At 35.5% G+C, this 14,687-nt stretch overlaps 1 protein-coding gene across 1 annotated transcript; it reads right to left on the bottom strand.

The window, feature by feature from the left end:
* Positions 1–8,100: 8,100 nt before the first annotated feature.
* Positions 8,101–8,796, bottom strand: LOC140827339 (lipid phosphate phosphatase epsilon 2, chloroplastic-like). The gene is given in 3 exon segments (XM_073189992.1): positions 8,101–8,316; positions 8,419–8,492; positions 8,565–8,796. Coding segments are annotated over 3 exon segments (522 nt in total).
* Positions 8,797–14,687: the final 5,891 nt, after the last annotated feature.

Below are 14,687 nucleotides of genomic sequence, written 5' to 3'. Positions count from 1 at the left end.
TTCAGTGACAGTCCCGTCAGGTGAAGAGCTGTTGGCTACCAGTGTGATCAGAGATATCGATCTAGAACTGCATGGCCACCTGGTATATGCAGATTTAATCCTATTGCCGATGCCAGAATTCGACATTATCTTGGGCGTGGACTGGCTGACTAAGAATAGAGTTCTGATAGATTTTCAGAAGAGGTCAGTTTTGGTTAGACCGCCGGGCATGGAGCAATTTCTTTTTGAGCCAGCCAGATGGAGAAGCTTTCCTCGTATGATTTCGTGCATGCAGGCGAAGAGCTTGATCTCCAAGGGATGTCAGGCCTTCTTGGCTAGTATTATTTCAGCGCCTGACGTGCCCACTCCATCCTTATCAGAGGTGCCAGTAGTCAATGAATTTCCAGACGTCTTTCCTGATGACGTCACCGGCCTTCCACCAGAGAGAGAGGTGGAGTTTGCAATCGAGCTCGTGCTGGGCACAGCGCCAATCTCCAAGGCGCCATACAGATTAGCTCCAGCTGAGATGTTAGAGCTCAAACAGCAGATTCAGGAGCTCCTCGACAAAGGATTTATCCGCCCTAGTTTCTCACCGTGGGGCGCACCAGTGCTCTTTGTAAAGAAGAAGGATGGGAGCATGAGGCTGTGCATCGATTACCGTGAGCTGAACAAGGTAACGATCAAGAACAAATACCCTTTGCCTAGAATCGAAGACTTGTTCGACCAATTGCAGGGAGCCACCGTGTTCTCTAAGGTAGATCTTCGATCAGGGTACCATCAGCTGAAAGTGAAGGATGCAGATGTCCACAAGACAGCTTTCAGGACCAGATATGGGCATTACGAGTTCTTGGTGATGTCATTTGGATTGACAAATGCTCCAGCGATTTTCATGGATCTCATGAACCGAGTATTTCAGCCGTTCCTCGATCAATTCGTCATAGTATTCATTGACGACATTCTTATATACTCGAAGAGCCATGAGGAGCACAACCAGCACTTGAGGATAGTATTACAGACATTGCAGAGTCGCAAGTTATTTGCGAAATTCAGTAAGTGTGAATTTTGGTTAGAAAAGGTAGCATTTTTGGGGCATATAGTATCTAGCAGTGGAATCGAGGTGGATCCAGCGAAAGTAGCGGCTGTCAAGGAATGGGTTGGGCCGAAGAATGCATCTGAAATCCGCAGCTTTTTGGGTTTAGCAGGCTACTACCGTAAGTTTATTAAGGGATTTTCATCCATAGCGGTGCCACTCACTTCACTCACCAAGAAGTATGCTAAATTCGTGTAGGAGTGATGAATGTCAGAAGAGCTTTGATACTCTGAAGCAAGCTCTTATTTCAGCGCCAGTGCTAGCCATGCCGACAGGGCAAGGTGAGTTTGTGCTTTATACCGATGCATCTAAGCTCGGATTAGGAGCAGTGTTGATGCAGCAAGGTCGGGTCATAGCTTATGCTTCCAGACAGTTAAAGGTGCACGAGAAGAACTACCCGACGCACGACCTTGAATTAGCCGCCGTTGTCTTTGCATTGAAGATTTGGAGACATTACTTATACGGCGAGAAATGTCAGATCTTCACCGACCACAAGAGTCTCAAATACTTCTTCACGCAGAAAGAGCTGAATATGAGACAAAGACGGTGGTTAGAACTTGTGAAAGATTACGACTGCGAAATTAGCTACCATCCGGGAAAGGCTAATGTTGTCGCAGATGCCTTGAGCAGGAAGGTGGCAGTTGTAGCTCAGTTGTCAGTGCAGAAACCCCTTCAATTTGAGATTCAGAAGTTTGGTCTAGAGATTTATCGTGAGGGTAGAGCTCCTAGACTGTCTAATCTGACAGTCAAATCTGATTTGCTAGACCGAATCCGAGCGGATCAGTTTTCAGATGAGCAGTTACAGAAATGGAGACTGAAAGATGAGGCCAAGAGCAGTGTTCTTTATACAGTGTCAGATGGGATTGTGAGATACAGAGGTAGAATGTGGGTGCCTAGTGTTGGTTCGATCAGACAGGATATTTTGACAGAGGCGCACGCATCTCTGTATTCTATCCACCCGGGAGGTACCAAGATGTATAAGGACCTCCAGATTCTGTATTGGTGGCCAGGAATGAAGCGGGACATCCGTAGATTTGTATCAGAATGTCTCACTTGCCAGCAAGTAAAAGCTGAACATCAGAGGCCAGCAGGATTGGTTAAGCCACTTCCCATTCCCGAGTGGAAGTGGGAAAACATTACTATGGATTTTGTGGTCGGGTTACCGAGATCAATCAGAGGATCGAACTCCATTTGGGTTATAGTGGACCGACTCACTAAGTCAGCGCATTTTCTGCCAGTGAAGACGACTTTCTCCATGACGCAGTATGCGGATCTTTATATCCGGGAGATCGTCCGGTTGCATGGTTTCCCAGTCTCTATTGTGTCCGACAGGGACCCGAGGTTTACATCGTCCTTCTGGAAGAGCTTACATGCAGCTATGGGGACGAAATTGCTTTTTAGTACAGCTTTTCACCCGCAGACAGATGGCCAGTCTGAGCGAGTGATTCAGATTTTAGAGGACTTGCTAAGAGCCTGCATGATTGATTTTCAGGGAGCTTGGGAGTCTAGACTACCTCTAGTGGAGTTCACATACAACAACAGCTTCCAAGCATCTATTGGTATGGCCCCCTATGAGGCACTGTATGGGAGAAAGTGCAGATCACCAGTTCATTGGGATGAGGTTGGTGAGAGAACAGAGCTTGGGCCAGAAATAGTTCAGCAGACTGTGGACGTGGTGGTCAAGATTCGTGAGAGAATGAAGACTGCCCAAAGCCGTCAGAAGAGTTATGCAGATAAGAGGAGGAGAGATCTCGAATTTTCAGTGGGTGATCACGTTTTCGTCAAGATAGCACCCATGAAGGGTGTGATGAGATTTGGAAAAAGAGGCAAGTTGAGTCCGAGGTTTATTGGACCGTTCGAGGTTTTGGACAGAGTTGGGACACTAGCTTATCGTGTAGCCCTTCCGCCGAATCTGGCCGGGGTGCACAATGTGTTCCATGTCTCGATGCTGAGAAAATATTTGGCTAATCCTGCTCATGTTCTGAGTTATGAGCCGTTACAGTTGACTCCAGACCTGTCTTATGAGGAGAAACCAGTCCAAATCCTAGACAGACAGGAGCGCAGACTTCGGAACAAGACGACTAAGTTGGTCAAGGTTCAGTGGCTGAATCAATCAGTGGAGGAAGCCACTTGGGAGTCAGAGGCCGACATGAGACTTCGCTACCCGGAGTTGTTCGGTAAGACTTAATTTCGAGGACGAAATTTTTATAAGTGGGGGAGGAACTGTAGTGCCCAAAAATTCAGTACACGTATAACCTATGCATTTATTTAATTATTAGATCAATTATTTACTTTTAAATGAGTTTTGGTCATGCATAATTTATTTAAATGCATTATTTTAAATTATTTACGTTTATGGGATGCACGTTAAAATGTCTTTCGAGTTTCATGTTTCAGGCGATTATTCGAGGCGGGATTGAGGAAAAGACCCGGGGACGATTTTTGGCAATTTAAAAGAAGGTATTTTATTTTAAGTTGAGAGTAGGGGTATTTTAAATAATTTAGTGAGTTTTAGCATTTTTGAACCTAAATATTTAATTAGTAATTTTAAGACCTTTAAACTTTCAAAGTCTAGTTTGGTGTGTTATATTTTAATTAAAGAGTTTTATTTAAAAGTTAAGTGTGAGTTAATGTTTTGATTAGTAGACTACTATTTTAATTAAACAAAAGTTAGTCTCCTAATTTATTTAATACACACGCACACACACAAACCCACTTTTACACACACCTGTAACACGCCTAAACACACACACACACTCTAGCATTCAAGTTTTATTATTATTTTTGAGAGAGAAGTTAGGGTTCTTGAGAGCATAGGCAGCCGTCCCCTTCCTCCATCATTTCCAGCAATTTCGTTGCATTTTATTCAAGAAAAACGGTGCCACGTTCGTCCCGGATCAAGCCTCTCTCCATCTCCGCTTCGGTGTCGTCGTACGGTATTTTTAAATATCAAAAGGCACGTATATTCTGTTCTTTCTGCATCGATCTTGTCATAGTATGCGTTGTGTATTTTTATGCGTGAAAATTCATGTATGACGTTCGTCGTTTGAGCGGAAATTGATTTGAATGCGTTTGAAATACTTTTTAGATCTGAAATCTCGTAACTTGATGTTCTTCTCGAAACTGCGATTTTTCCGTCGAGAATATGAGAAAATTTTCAACTACAAAATTGTAGAACTTTTCGATACCTTTGTTTTGATATAAAATTCGAGATTTTTGGATGAAAATTGAGTGAGTTATGGCGTTTTTCGTGGGACTGCTCAAACTGCGACTTTTACGATAATTGTGTTCTCGAAGTTTATTTGTTGCAGGCTTCGTTGGAGATCGACGGACGATCGTTGTTGCACCTAGGTATGATTATTATGTTGTTGGGTCGATATGTGGTACGTCGGTTAGTGTCGATAGGCACTCGAATGCAGTAGAATTCGTAGGAAAGAAATTAGTGTCGATTGTCACGTTTTTGAAATTGTATGCGTCGTAAGATGAACGTCGTGGCTTGAGATGTTGTACGAAATTGGTTTTATGTTATGGTATGCTAAGATGGGTCTCGGGGTGTCGGTTCATAGTTCATGCAACCGGGTCTAGAAAGTTAAGCAAAGCATGTACAAGAATTTTCGTAAGTTCGCGATCACAGAGCCTGCACGGACCCTTACACGGACCCTGGCACGGGGTCCGTGCCTTTGTTCTTCCGGAGTGCCCTTTTTCCAGAGTCTGCACGGACCCTGGCACGGGGTCCGTGTCCACCCTTTTTCATGGAGTCTTTCACCCGAGTCTACACGGACCCCTACACGGAGGTAGGCACGGGGTCCGTGTCCCTTCTTCTTTCCGAGTGTCACTGCACCGCACCTAGACGGACCTGTACACGGACCCGGGGTAGGGGTCCGTGTACTCACTGCTTTGAAAGAATTGTAAGTATATTTTGGGAATTGACGTCATGGTTTAGTGCAAGGATTTTCAAGGTCGTGTTATGGGAAATGTTAGAACGTCCTAAGTATTGATTTGGACTTGAGAGTAAGTATGATTCCTACGTTTAAGTTATGCAAATTCATGTTAGTTGGTGCAGCAACGGCCCCGATCGAGGTCCAACGAATCCCTCAACGCCAAGTAAGTATGTTGACGTGCAAAGAAAATATGTCAAGTTTTTGAGGTATGCTAAATGTCTTGTGACCAAATTACGTTAGGATTGGAAAGCGTTAATTATGAACGGGGACCGATCCGCCCGTTAAATTATGAACGGGTTAGATCATGGTTGGAAAGCGTTAAATTATGAACGGGGACCAACCAGCCCGTTAAATTATGAACGGGGATCTTATGTATGTGGCAGTGGATACGTCTCTGTCAGCCCAGTACTGTGGTGTATCTGATCAGGCGTTTATTATGTTATGGGTCACTTGCTTTGAAACATGCCTCTACGCAAAATGATGAAGTTATGTATGTTTACGTATGCAGTATGTTTATGAAAGTTTATGTTGATGCCACGTCTAGTTTTGTATGTACGTATGTTCAAGCTTCTAATTATGTATGTCCTATTTTAAAGTGCATGCGGTTTTTATTATGTAGTACTCGTTATTCCAGCTTATACGTGTTGAGTCTTTAGACTCACTAGACTTGATCGATGCAGGTGAGTACGATGAGCAGGAGATAGGAGGATGGCGACCAAGGGGCAGGCTTGGGCTGAGCGGCATGCTAAACCCGAGGACCGCAAGTTTATGTTTATGCAAACTTTTAAAATACTCTGATGTTTTGATTTGAATGTGAGACGTTTTGAGACAGCGTTCTTTTAGCAAACTCTTATTTGGTGATGGATTGTTTTAAAGATATTTTATGTATGTTGGGTGACGACCGTACGGATGTTTTATTTGATTAAAATTTTTAATTTTCCGCAAATTTTAAGTATGAAAAGTACGGTTCGTTACATGAAGACTCTATTATTCTTAATAAGGAATCTTCAAATTTATTATGTCCTTTGATCTTTGACGATTATTAAGGCTGAGGTATTAAAACCTAATCTTGTAAGAGACTTTAAACCTACTTGGATCATTCCTAAATGCATAAATTTATATGATTGACTGTGAATATTAACAAGCTTTTGTGATAACAAACTAAATGAATCATATCATCCTTTTAGAGGAATTACTTCTTCTATTGTTTTATGATATAATCAGATCTAAAATTAAAACTATCAGATCTATAAATATTTGTATTTGAAGATGCTGGTACTGGAAGTCTTGAATAATTTTTTCAAAATTTTCAAAAATAATTAATTCTTTATTTTTGGTATTACCACTAGTAGAAGATTTCTTCTAGTGAAAGATCTTATTATCTTGTCCATTAGGAATTCAAGTAGATATTGTCAAAGATTTATTCCTACCTTACCCTTCAGGCTTTGCAGGCTTTATGGATACCTGACTTAAGGATGACTTAAGGAATGCTCCCAGGTAGAGCTACCTTCTTTCCTTTTGAACAAGAGAATATGATCTCTTTAACTTAGAAGAATTTCTTCAGTAATGGCTCTGATACCACTTATGGAGCGAGGATTGAGCTTTGTTTTTCAAAAGCTTTTAAAGATTGTTTTAATCTTCTTAAGTTTGGTATGACAAACCAACTTTTAAAGATTGTGTTGATATCTGGATTTTTGAGTTGATTTGCAGCAAAGGAAATATGATCCTTTGTTGATTTTATTTTCTTTTTAAATTTTTTCGAATAATTTACTTCTTGAGGCATGATTTAATCGATAGGAGGACTGAAGATATACTCAAATTCATAACTGATAAAATATTAAAATGATTATGATTTTTGAAGACGAAGGTTAGACAATGCTTCGGGAGAGAGCCAAGCTTTGAAAAAGAATATAAAACTTTTACCGCATAAAATTTTCGTACCTAATACAAAGGAGAACGCCTCCTTAAATAGCACAACATAAAGTACTATTACATGAAATAATATTCGCTTTCTACTGTACATGATAAAACACGTTGTTGCATTATTGTACCATTAAATAATATAACCATTATAATAATGCAAACAACCACTACAATAATGCGAACCATATTGGATTTTTATGACAATACCCCACTATAACAACCACAAATTACAATATTACAAGAGTACTTCACAAGGGAGAAAAACAAATCAAAACTTAGGCCCTTGAGGGATTACTTTAAAATCAAACCAACTTCGTTATCTAAAAAGGAAGAAAAATAAAGGGTGCACTTTATTTGCCATTGAGATGCAGTTTATTTTCTTTTATATGCAGGAATCATTTAAATATATATATATTAAATAAATTCTACTATATTTTCACTTTCGGTTCTCTCACGGAACACACGTGCTTTGGAGGCTAATACATATAATCCTCTTTTAAAAATGTATCACCTCATAATTGAGGTGTTCCTATAGTCTTATCCAAATTTTATCAAGTCCGATCCCACACATATTTTTCCAATTATGTTCAATTTTGTAAGCAAAATTGTCAAATCTCATTTGAAAAACTCTGTTACATTTCTAAAAGGTTGGAATTTGAAATTGCGAGCTCGGATATATCTAACTCCGGAGCTCTAACATGGATGGTATAAGAGAAGACATTATGTTTTTCAATCGACATACATTTCGTGAGCAGAATCAGCAAATCAACATCTAAAAACTTTGTCGCGAACTATAGAGGCACCGATGGCAATAGTAAAAATCAGGATTTAGTGGATCCAATGGACTCATCATTTCCTCTTGCACTTCATATACTGACTGTGATCCTAGTATTCAGAAACAAGGATAAGCAATCTTCACTCAACTAATAAGAAATTTTACTATTTTCCAGTTACTAATATATTAAGTTTTAATTACACAAAACAAGAAAAATATGGTATGCAAGGTGCCGTTAACTTTGATATAGCAAGCCACAGTAACTGCCTCTCGACTGAAAAAATGAACTGATCCTCATCATAATAGGAGAATTTGGGAAAACCAAGAAACAACAAAGATGGAAAAACAATAAGAAGAGAAAATACAATTTACATACATTAGAATCATTGTTCTTACATGATCGAGGACCAAGAAGCACGGAAAAAGGTCATATTATATCCAACTAAGCCCATAACAACAAGAAATTTGATCTATCAGGCAGGGAGGAACGGGTGCGAGACAAAGGTATTCCAAGACCAGAACCATAAGATTGAGAAGATGGATCCCAGCACAGCTCCTACAACGACCTGGCTCACCGTATGTGCTTTTTGCGAGACCCGTAGCCACGACTGCAATAACAACTAAAGGATGAATTTTGGTTTATCGCATCGTAAACAAAAAACGCCAAGATGCGGTGTACTAGTATCATGATGCTAAACTCATGTACTTACAAAATAGGAAGCAAACACAAAGAAAAGCCCACTTAAAATCACTGTAAGCCCACTTATTCCTTGCAATTCTGCCACTGAAGAAAGAATCAAATTATCAAGGCTGTATGCTGAAACAGAAGTTGACTATAAATGTTAAAATAGCGTACTCGACAGATTTAGGAATGTGATGGTGTAAAAGAAGGATTGTGAATGACAAGATGGCATCCCAGGGTCTGATCTTAATGCAGAAACCGGTCTTTGTTGGTTTAAAATTTTCTTAAGCCGGGTTGATATCGTAGCATTGACGACTGCACCGATTAACGCCCATAACGATCCCGCATCGTGTCTCCACAGCATGATTGCGCCAAAAACGGCTGACACAACCCATTTGCTCTGCATACATCAATCTGAATTTAGGATCAATGTTCTTAAATGGCGAAAATTGCAAAAATGGTAAAGTAAGTTGGCATGTTTTGACCATTCGTCCTCGAAGTTTGATCTCAGTGCAATAAGTTGATTATCCTTTTATTTTTACTCCTTATCCTTTTATTTTTACTCATTTTTACTTGTAGATAATTTAGCAATGTCTATTACCATGTAGATGTGAAGTTAGCAATTTTCGATGTTACATCGACCACAGTGGCGGAGCCACATAAACATAAGTCCAGGTGGCCTAATTTTTTTTTACAAAAATTTATATATAAATTTTATATAATTTTGGAATAACATGATATTAACCCGGGTAAATCAATTTAGAATATTATAAGATTTTAGAGTTTAAAATTCTACTTCGGACGACATGTTTTTGTCTCCGCCACTTATCGACCATATCCAACACTAAATCAGCATCCCTCAGACAAAAAAAGACTAGAAAGTAAAAAAAAAAATTAAAAAACCAAATTGCACCAAGACTAAAATTTAACGCAACGAAACCAAAACATACCAAAAAATGGCAAATTACAAGACAGTTTTGCCGATTTTCCATTCTTACATGCGTGAACATTTAACGACCAGAAAACAATATACCAACCGAACTATCGAGTGTGGCATGAATATTTTGGTGCTCAAAACTTTTGACAGTTCCCATGATAGTAGTCGTATTTAGATGGCCTCTCCATCCGATGTTCCTGCAAACAGGTTTCCTGCAGTTTGGAGAAGAAAAGTCCAATCTTTTTCTGTTCCATTTTCTTGACTGAAATGCAGTGGCACCTATGGCGGGTTTGTTGAAAATGGCTGACATTTTTGGCAGAGTTTTGTGATTAGACCATCATAATTAAGCTCATTTCCTGTAAAATCCAAAAAGGGTATCTTCTCATGTTTGCTCAAACCTACAAACGACAAAATCCCATTATGCATGAGAAGTATTAAATCTACCAAAAAGACAAAATTTATTAGTATCTCGGATAAAAATCGTAGAGTAACTTTTTTTATAATATTAAGGTTGCATGCACAAGTACCATAAATCATTTAAAAGAAAAGGACAAAAAAATGTAATTTTGAACAGGAAGAAAATAGTCGTTGAATTCAGGATATATAGTGCATTTTTATTGACAGAAAATTAACATGAATAGCGCATAAAATTGAATTTTTTAAACATCATTTAATTTTAAGATCTTTTTGTAGTTGATTTAGTAATCTCTCTTATGACGATAATAATGCCTTTTGGTAGTCCGACATCAATCACGAACGGAAAATAATTGATTTACACAATCCAAATTCTTCAAAACTGATGATATAATTTTTGTTTGATTTACACCAATCCAGATGTCAAATGTTCAATTTTTCTCTATCTCTGCCTTCTCAATTTGAGTTTGTCACATAGGGTTTTTCCAACATTCCTAGTTTGGATTTGCCACACAGGGCTTTTCCAATGTAGTTTACATAGTCAGCGTGATTTGCAAGGTACTGCATCCGGTCAGTATTAATACACGAACCGTTAACCATTTATAGTTTCTTACATATATAAAATCTGATATCAGATAAATTGAGATTTTGTCCCTCAATTCAAACATAAATTGAGATTTATCGTTCTTATTATAATTACTTAGGTTCTACTCATTGACTATATTTTTTCCTATTTCAGCTCTCCGAATTTAAAAACACTAAAATCATAAAGCGTATATCTAATTTGAGTCTGTTGGTACTATTAATGCCATGTTTGGTTCGAATGATATGGTTATTGAATGATTGATACGAAAAATGATACACAAGGAATTGTAGTATGTGATGATAAAATATGTTGTGTTTGGATTGATTTTTATGAATATGATTAAGTGAGGAGGATTTGGTATTATACCCAAAATATCCTTGGAATTTTTTTAAAAAAGAAAAGTAATAAAACTCTCTTCAAACCCTAATGTAAAATATAACAAGGTCATTGTTGTCTACGATTAATGGTCTGTTAAATCTTGTAGAATCAAAATTCACTTATGTGTTTAAAAAATTCTCATCAAAACCTATATAATCTTAATAAAAATCGATTGAGAATAATATTTTATTTTTAGATTCAGTTTTATGCAATAATGAAGGGGACATATACTAAGAAATTTTTTTTGTTTCGATTTTTGAATTTGGATATATATATTTTGTAAGCTATTTTTATTATTATTATTATATTAAAACATGTAATATACGACTACTGTAGCCAATACTAAAAAGTGAATTTGGTAGAATTTTTTTAATTATTATCAAACTAAGAAATTAGGTAATAAATATATAAAAATATTGTTTTAAAAAATTTATGGAAAGAAAACGCAAAGGGCATTTTAGGAATAATATGAATGTTTAAAATAAGGATTGTTAGAGCTTAGGTTGTACGTGGGTTTAATTGTCTACATTTACAGTTTGATACATATGATATGATAAGTAAGGGATATATAGTATAAGGATAAATCAAGAATAAATATATATGATAAGATAATATGTTGAATGTTTGATATGATTTTAACAAGAGTGATTAAATGTATATATTGAATTGTAATGACAAAATTAACCCTAACACAAAAACTTATATTTCATTGTTATCAAGATCTTGTAATTGCATATCTCAATTCTTAAATTATATATATACATATTTATATATACATACACATATATATACATGTGTGTGTGTGTATGTATCTATATATTTGTATATATGTATGTATTTAATAAACATTTAACATTAACTTAAATGTATTTAAATTATGGGTAATTAAGTCATTTGTAATGTATTTTATCATTACATTAAAATTATCACACATCTTACCAATGATGTTTTATCCTTCTCAAAATTTATTTATCAAAGGCCCATGGTATTATCATGAGCTTTTTAAAATGTACCAAACATGGGATAAGGGGGATTATTTATCAATCATACCCTTATCCCATGTACCAAACAATGAGTTTAGTAAAAATTGAACAAAACATGGGCTTAGGCTCAAAACCATCTCTTTATCCTACCTTAATAATTGATAAAATAGTGTTTTAATTTTAATGTTGTATTCCTAAATTTGAAATTTAGGTGCTTCAAAATACTTATTTTTGGTACACGAAATTGTTGTTAATTTGGTGTTTGAAAGTCATAATTTGTGTGTTAATGAGTGAATAAAATATGTAAAATTTTAAGCTAGGCAGTGAATAAAATGATTTTGTGTGTGTCCCAGAATGAAAACTTGATTTCCCTCACACATGGACTGGACATCAAAATATGTTTGATCACAGGGATTTATTCCAATTTACCCATGATTAGAAGTGTATTATTGGATTCTATATGAAAGTCGCAAATAAGTTGGCGACTTGAAAGATATTACTGTTACTTGTGATTTATAACATAGTTTGGTAGATATGATTGAATAAACATGTGATATATAATATAAGGATAAGTTAAGGATAAATAAGATGTAATAATAGTTAATGTTTGGTATGATTTTAATAAGAATGATTAAATTTATATATTAGATTATAATGACAAAATTAACCTTATCATAATAAATTATATAATTTCAAAGTTGTTGCTTGAGTTTATATTTTTTATTTGTTCATGCGCCGATAGTGCTTGAATGATTTATTTATTTTTACCTAATTTTATATATTATATAATATGATAATTGAGCCCTTGATTTTGTGAGTCAAGTCAAATATCAATTTTTAATGTTAATCGGGTGATACTAATAATTTTATTGAGATTTATAAAAATTATTTATATAATTATCTCGAATTCATTTATATAATTATCATATTATATAATATATAAAAATAAATAAAAATATTCATTTGATTTTAATTTCACTAGCATAGATTTATAAAAATCATTTATAAATTGAGGGTAATTAAGTCATTTATAGTGTATTTTATCCTTAAATAAAAATTATCGCACCTAATAGAAGAGATATTTTATCCTTCTAAAAAATTATTTATCAAGCGCCCATGATAATTTTTAAAAATGTACCAAACATGGGATAAGGAGGATTATTTATCAATCTCTCCCTTATCCCATGTACCAAACTATGCCTAAATGTATGCCAAGACTGGAAGGCCTGAAGTATATTCTCTTGCTGTCATATTGTTTTTGGATTTTATAGATTGAGGCGTATACATACCGATGTAATTCAACAATCAGACAATAGTAAAATAACGAATTTCAAAAGTACATAATTTTCAAACCAATCTATTTATTTTATAAAACAAAATATTGTCTTTACAGCTCCAAAATAACATATACCACAATGTTTTACAGTGGTTGAATGCAAAACGTAATCTAAAGAAAACAAAACTAAACAAAGGTAGTGGTCTTATTCTTTTTCACCATCTCCAAAACTTGGTCTATTCCTCGTTCTCTAATTGTTCCTCATTCTTATACGAGAGAAGTGAGTGATATAGTCATCACTCAGTAAGCGAGAAAATCCTCTCGGTTTTTAAAAATCATTTTTCAGCAGAAATTGCAAATACAACAGTAATATATATCATAAATATACAGAAACATTCTTATTTTTAGGAGTGAACAAGTATCAAACTTATGAACTTAGCATATTATGAATTTCATGGTAACTGATATTAGTCTTCTATATTTTAATCTTTTAAAGCGGCGAGACATGAATCAAGAATCGAGAATGTTCAAAATATATATTCCTACCATTTGTTCATAAATTTCAGTGTTTCAAATATAAAAATTTCAAGAATCATACATAAAATATATGCTTGTCGTTTTAAAAAAAATAGCACAACTTAAAACAGAAAGCCCACTTACTGAATTATACTCCAAAAACATGGAAAGAACAAACTAGAATTTATCGTCCAAAAATCAATCGCCTTGAAGAAATTTTTGCTATTTATTCAACTGTCGGATCAATCTTATATTTTTAATTATCACATTCACAAATAAGTAAAATAAATTTTGAACGATTAATATTGGATCTGGATGTCTTTTGGACCAATGTATAGACAAAAAAAGTAGGTATTCTATTCTCGCTTATAATCTGAGCAGTTTGTTTGAGGAGGCTATAAATGAAAAATGAATCATTGGAATAGACTGATTTTTGAATATGATATTTAAAACATAAGATATTATATTCCAAACGGTGGAGATAGCATTTGGAAATGAACTGCTCTCAAGGCAAGACTGGTTCACAAGGCTTAAAACATAAAGATGGAAACGATTTTGATGAGATCTTTGCATGAGTAGCCAGACTAGAGGCTATTCGAATTTTTCTTTTTTATGCTTCTTATAAAAACTTTTAAGTTTTCAGATGGATGTGAAGATTGATTTTCTAAATAGACTGTTAAAAGAGGAAGTATATGTGAAAGAGCCTCTAGGTTTTGTTAATCATATTTTACTGGATCATGTGTTTAAATTAAACAAAGTTGTGTATGGTTTCAAACAAGCGACATGTGCCTGGTATAACACTCTATCACAGTTTTTACTTGATCATGATTTACAATTGGCTCAATAGATAAAACTTTATTCACGTTTGTTAAAAATAATTATACATTGTTAGTCTAGCTTTAGGTTGATGACATTATCTTTGCATCCACAAACTCAAAACTTTGCGAAAAGTTTGCTAAACTAGGGCATGATAAATTCGAGATGAGCATGATGGGTGAACTGACTTTCTTTCTCGGATTTCAAGTCAATCACTTGGATACTAGAATCTTTGTCAGTCAAACAAAATACACCAAAGAATTACTGAAGAAATTTGGAAAGGAGTATTGTTCAGCGGCAGAAACCTCCATGAGCTCATCAGATAAGCTTGATAAAGATGAAGGAGGATATCGAGGTAACATTGTATCATGGTTTAATAAGTTCTCTTCTA

This window comes from Primulina eburnea, chromosome 3 (genome assembly GCF_022965805.1).
Source record: "Primulina eburnea isolate SZY01 chromosome 3, ASM2296580v1, whole genome shotgun sequence".
NCBI lineage: Eukaryota > Viridiplantae > Streptophyta > Magnoliopsida > Lamiales > Gesneriaceae > Primulina > Primulina eburnea.
This window is presented reverse-complemented; position numbering and strand designations above follow the sequence as displayed.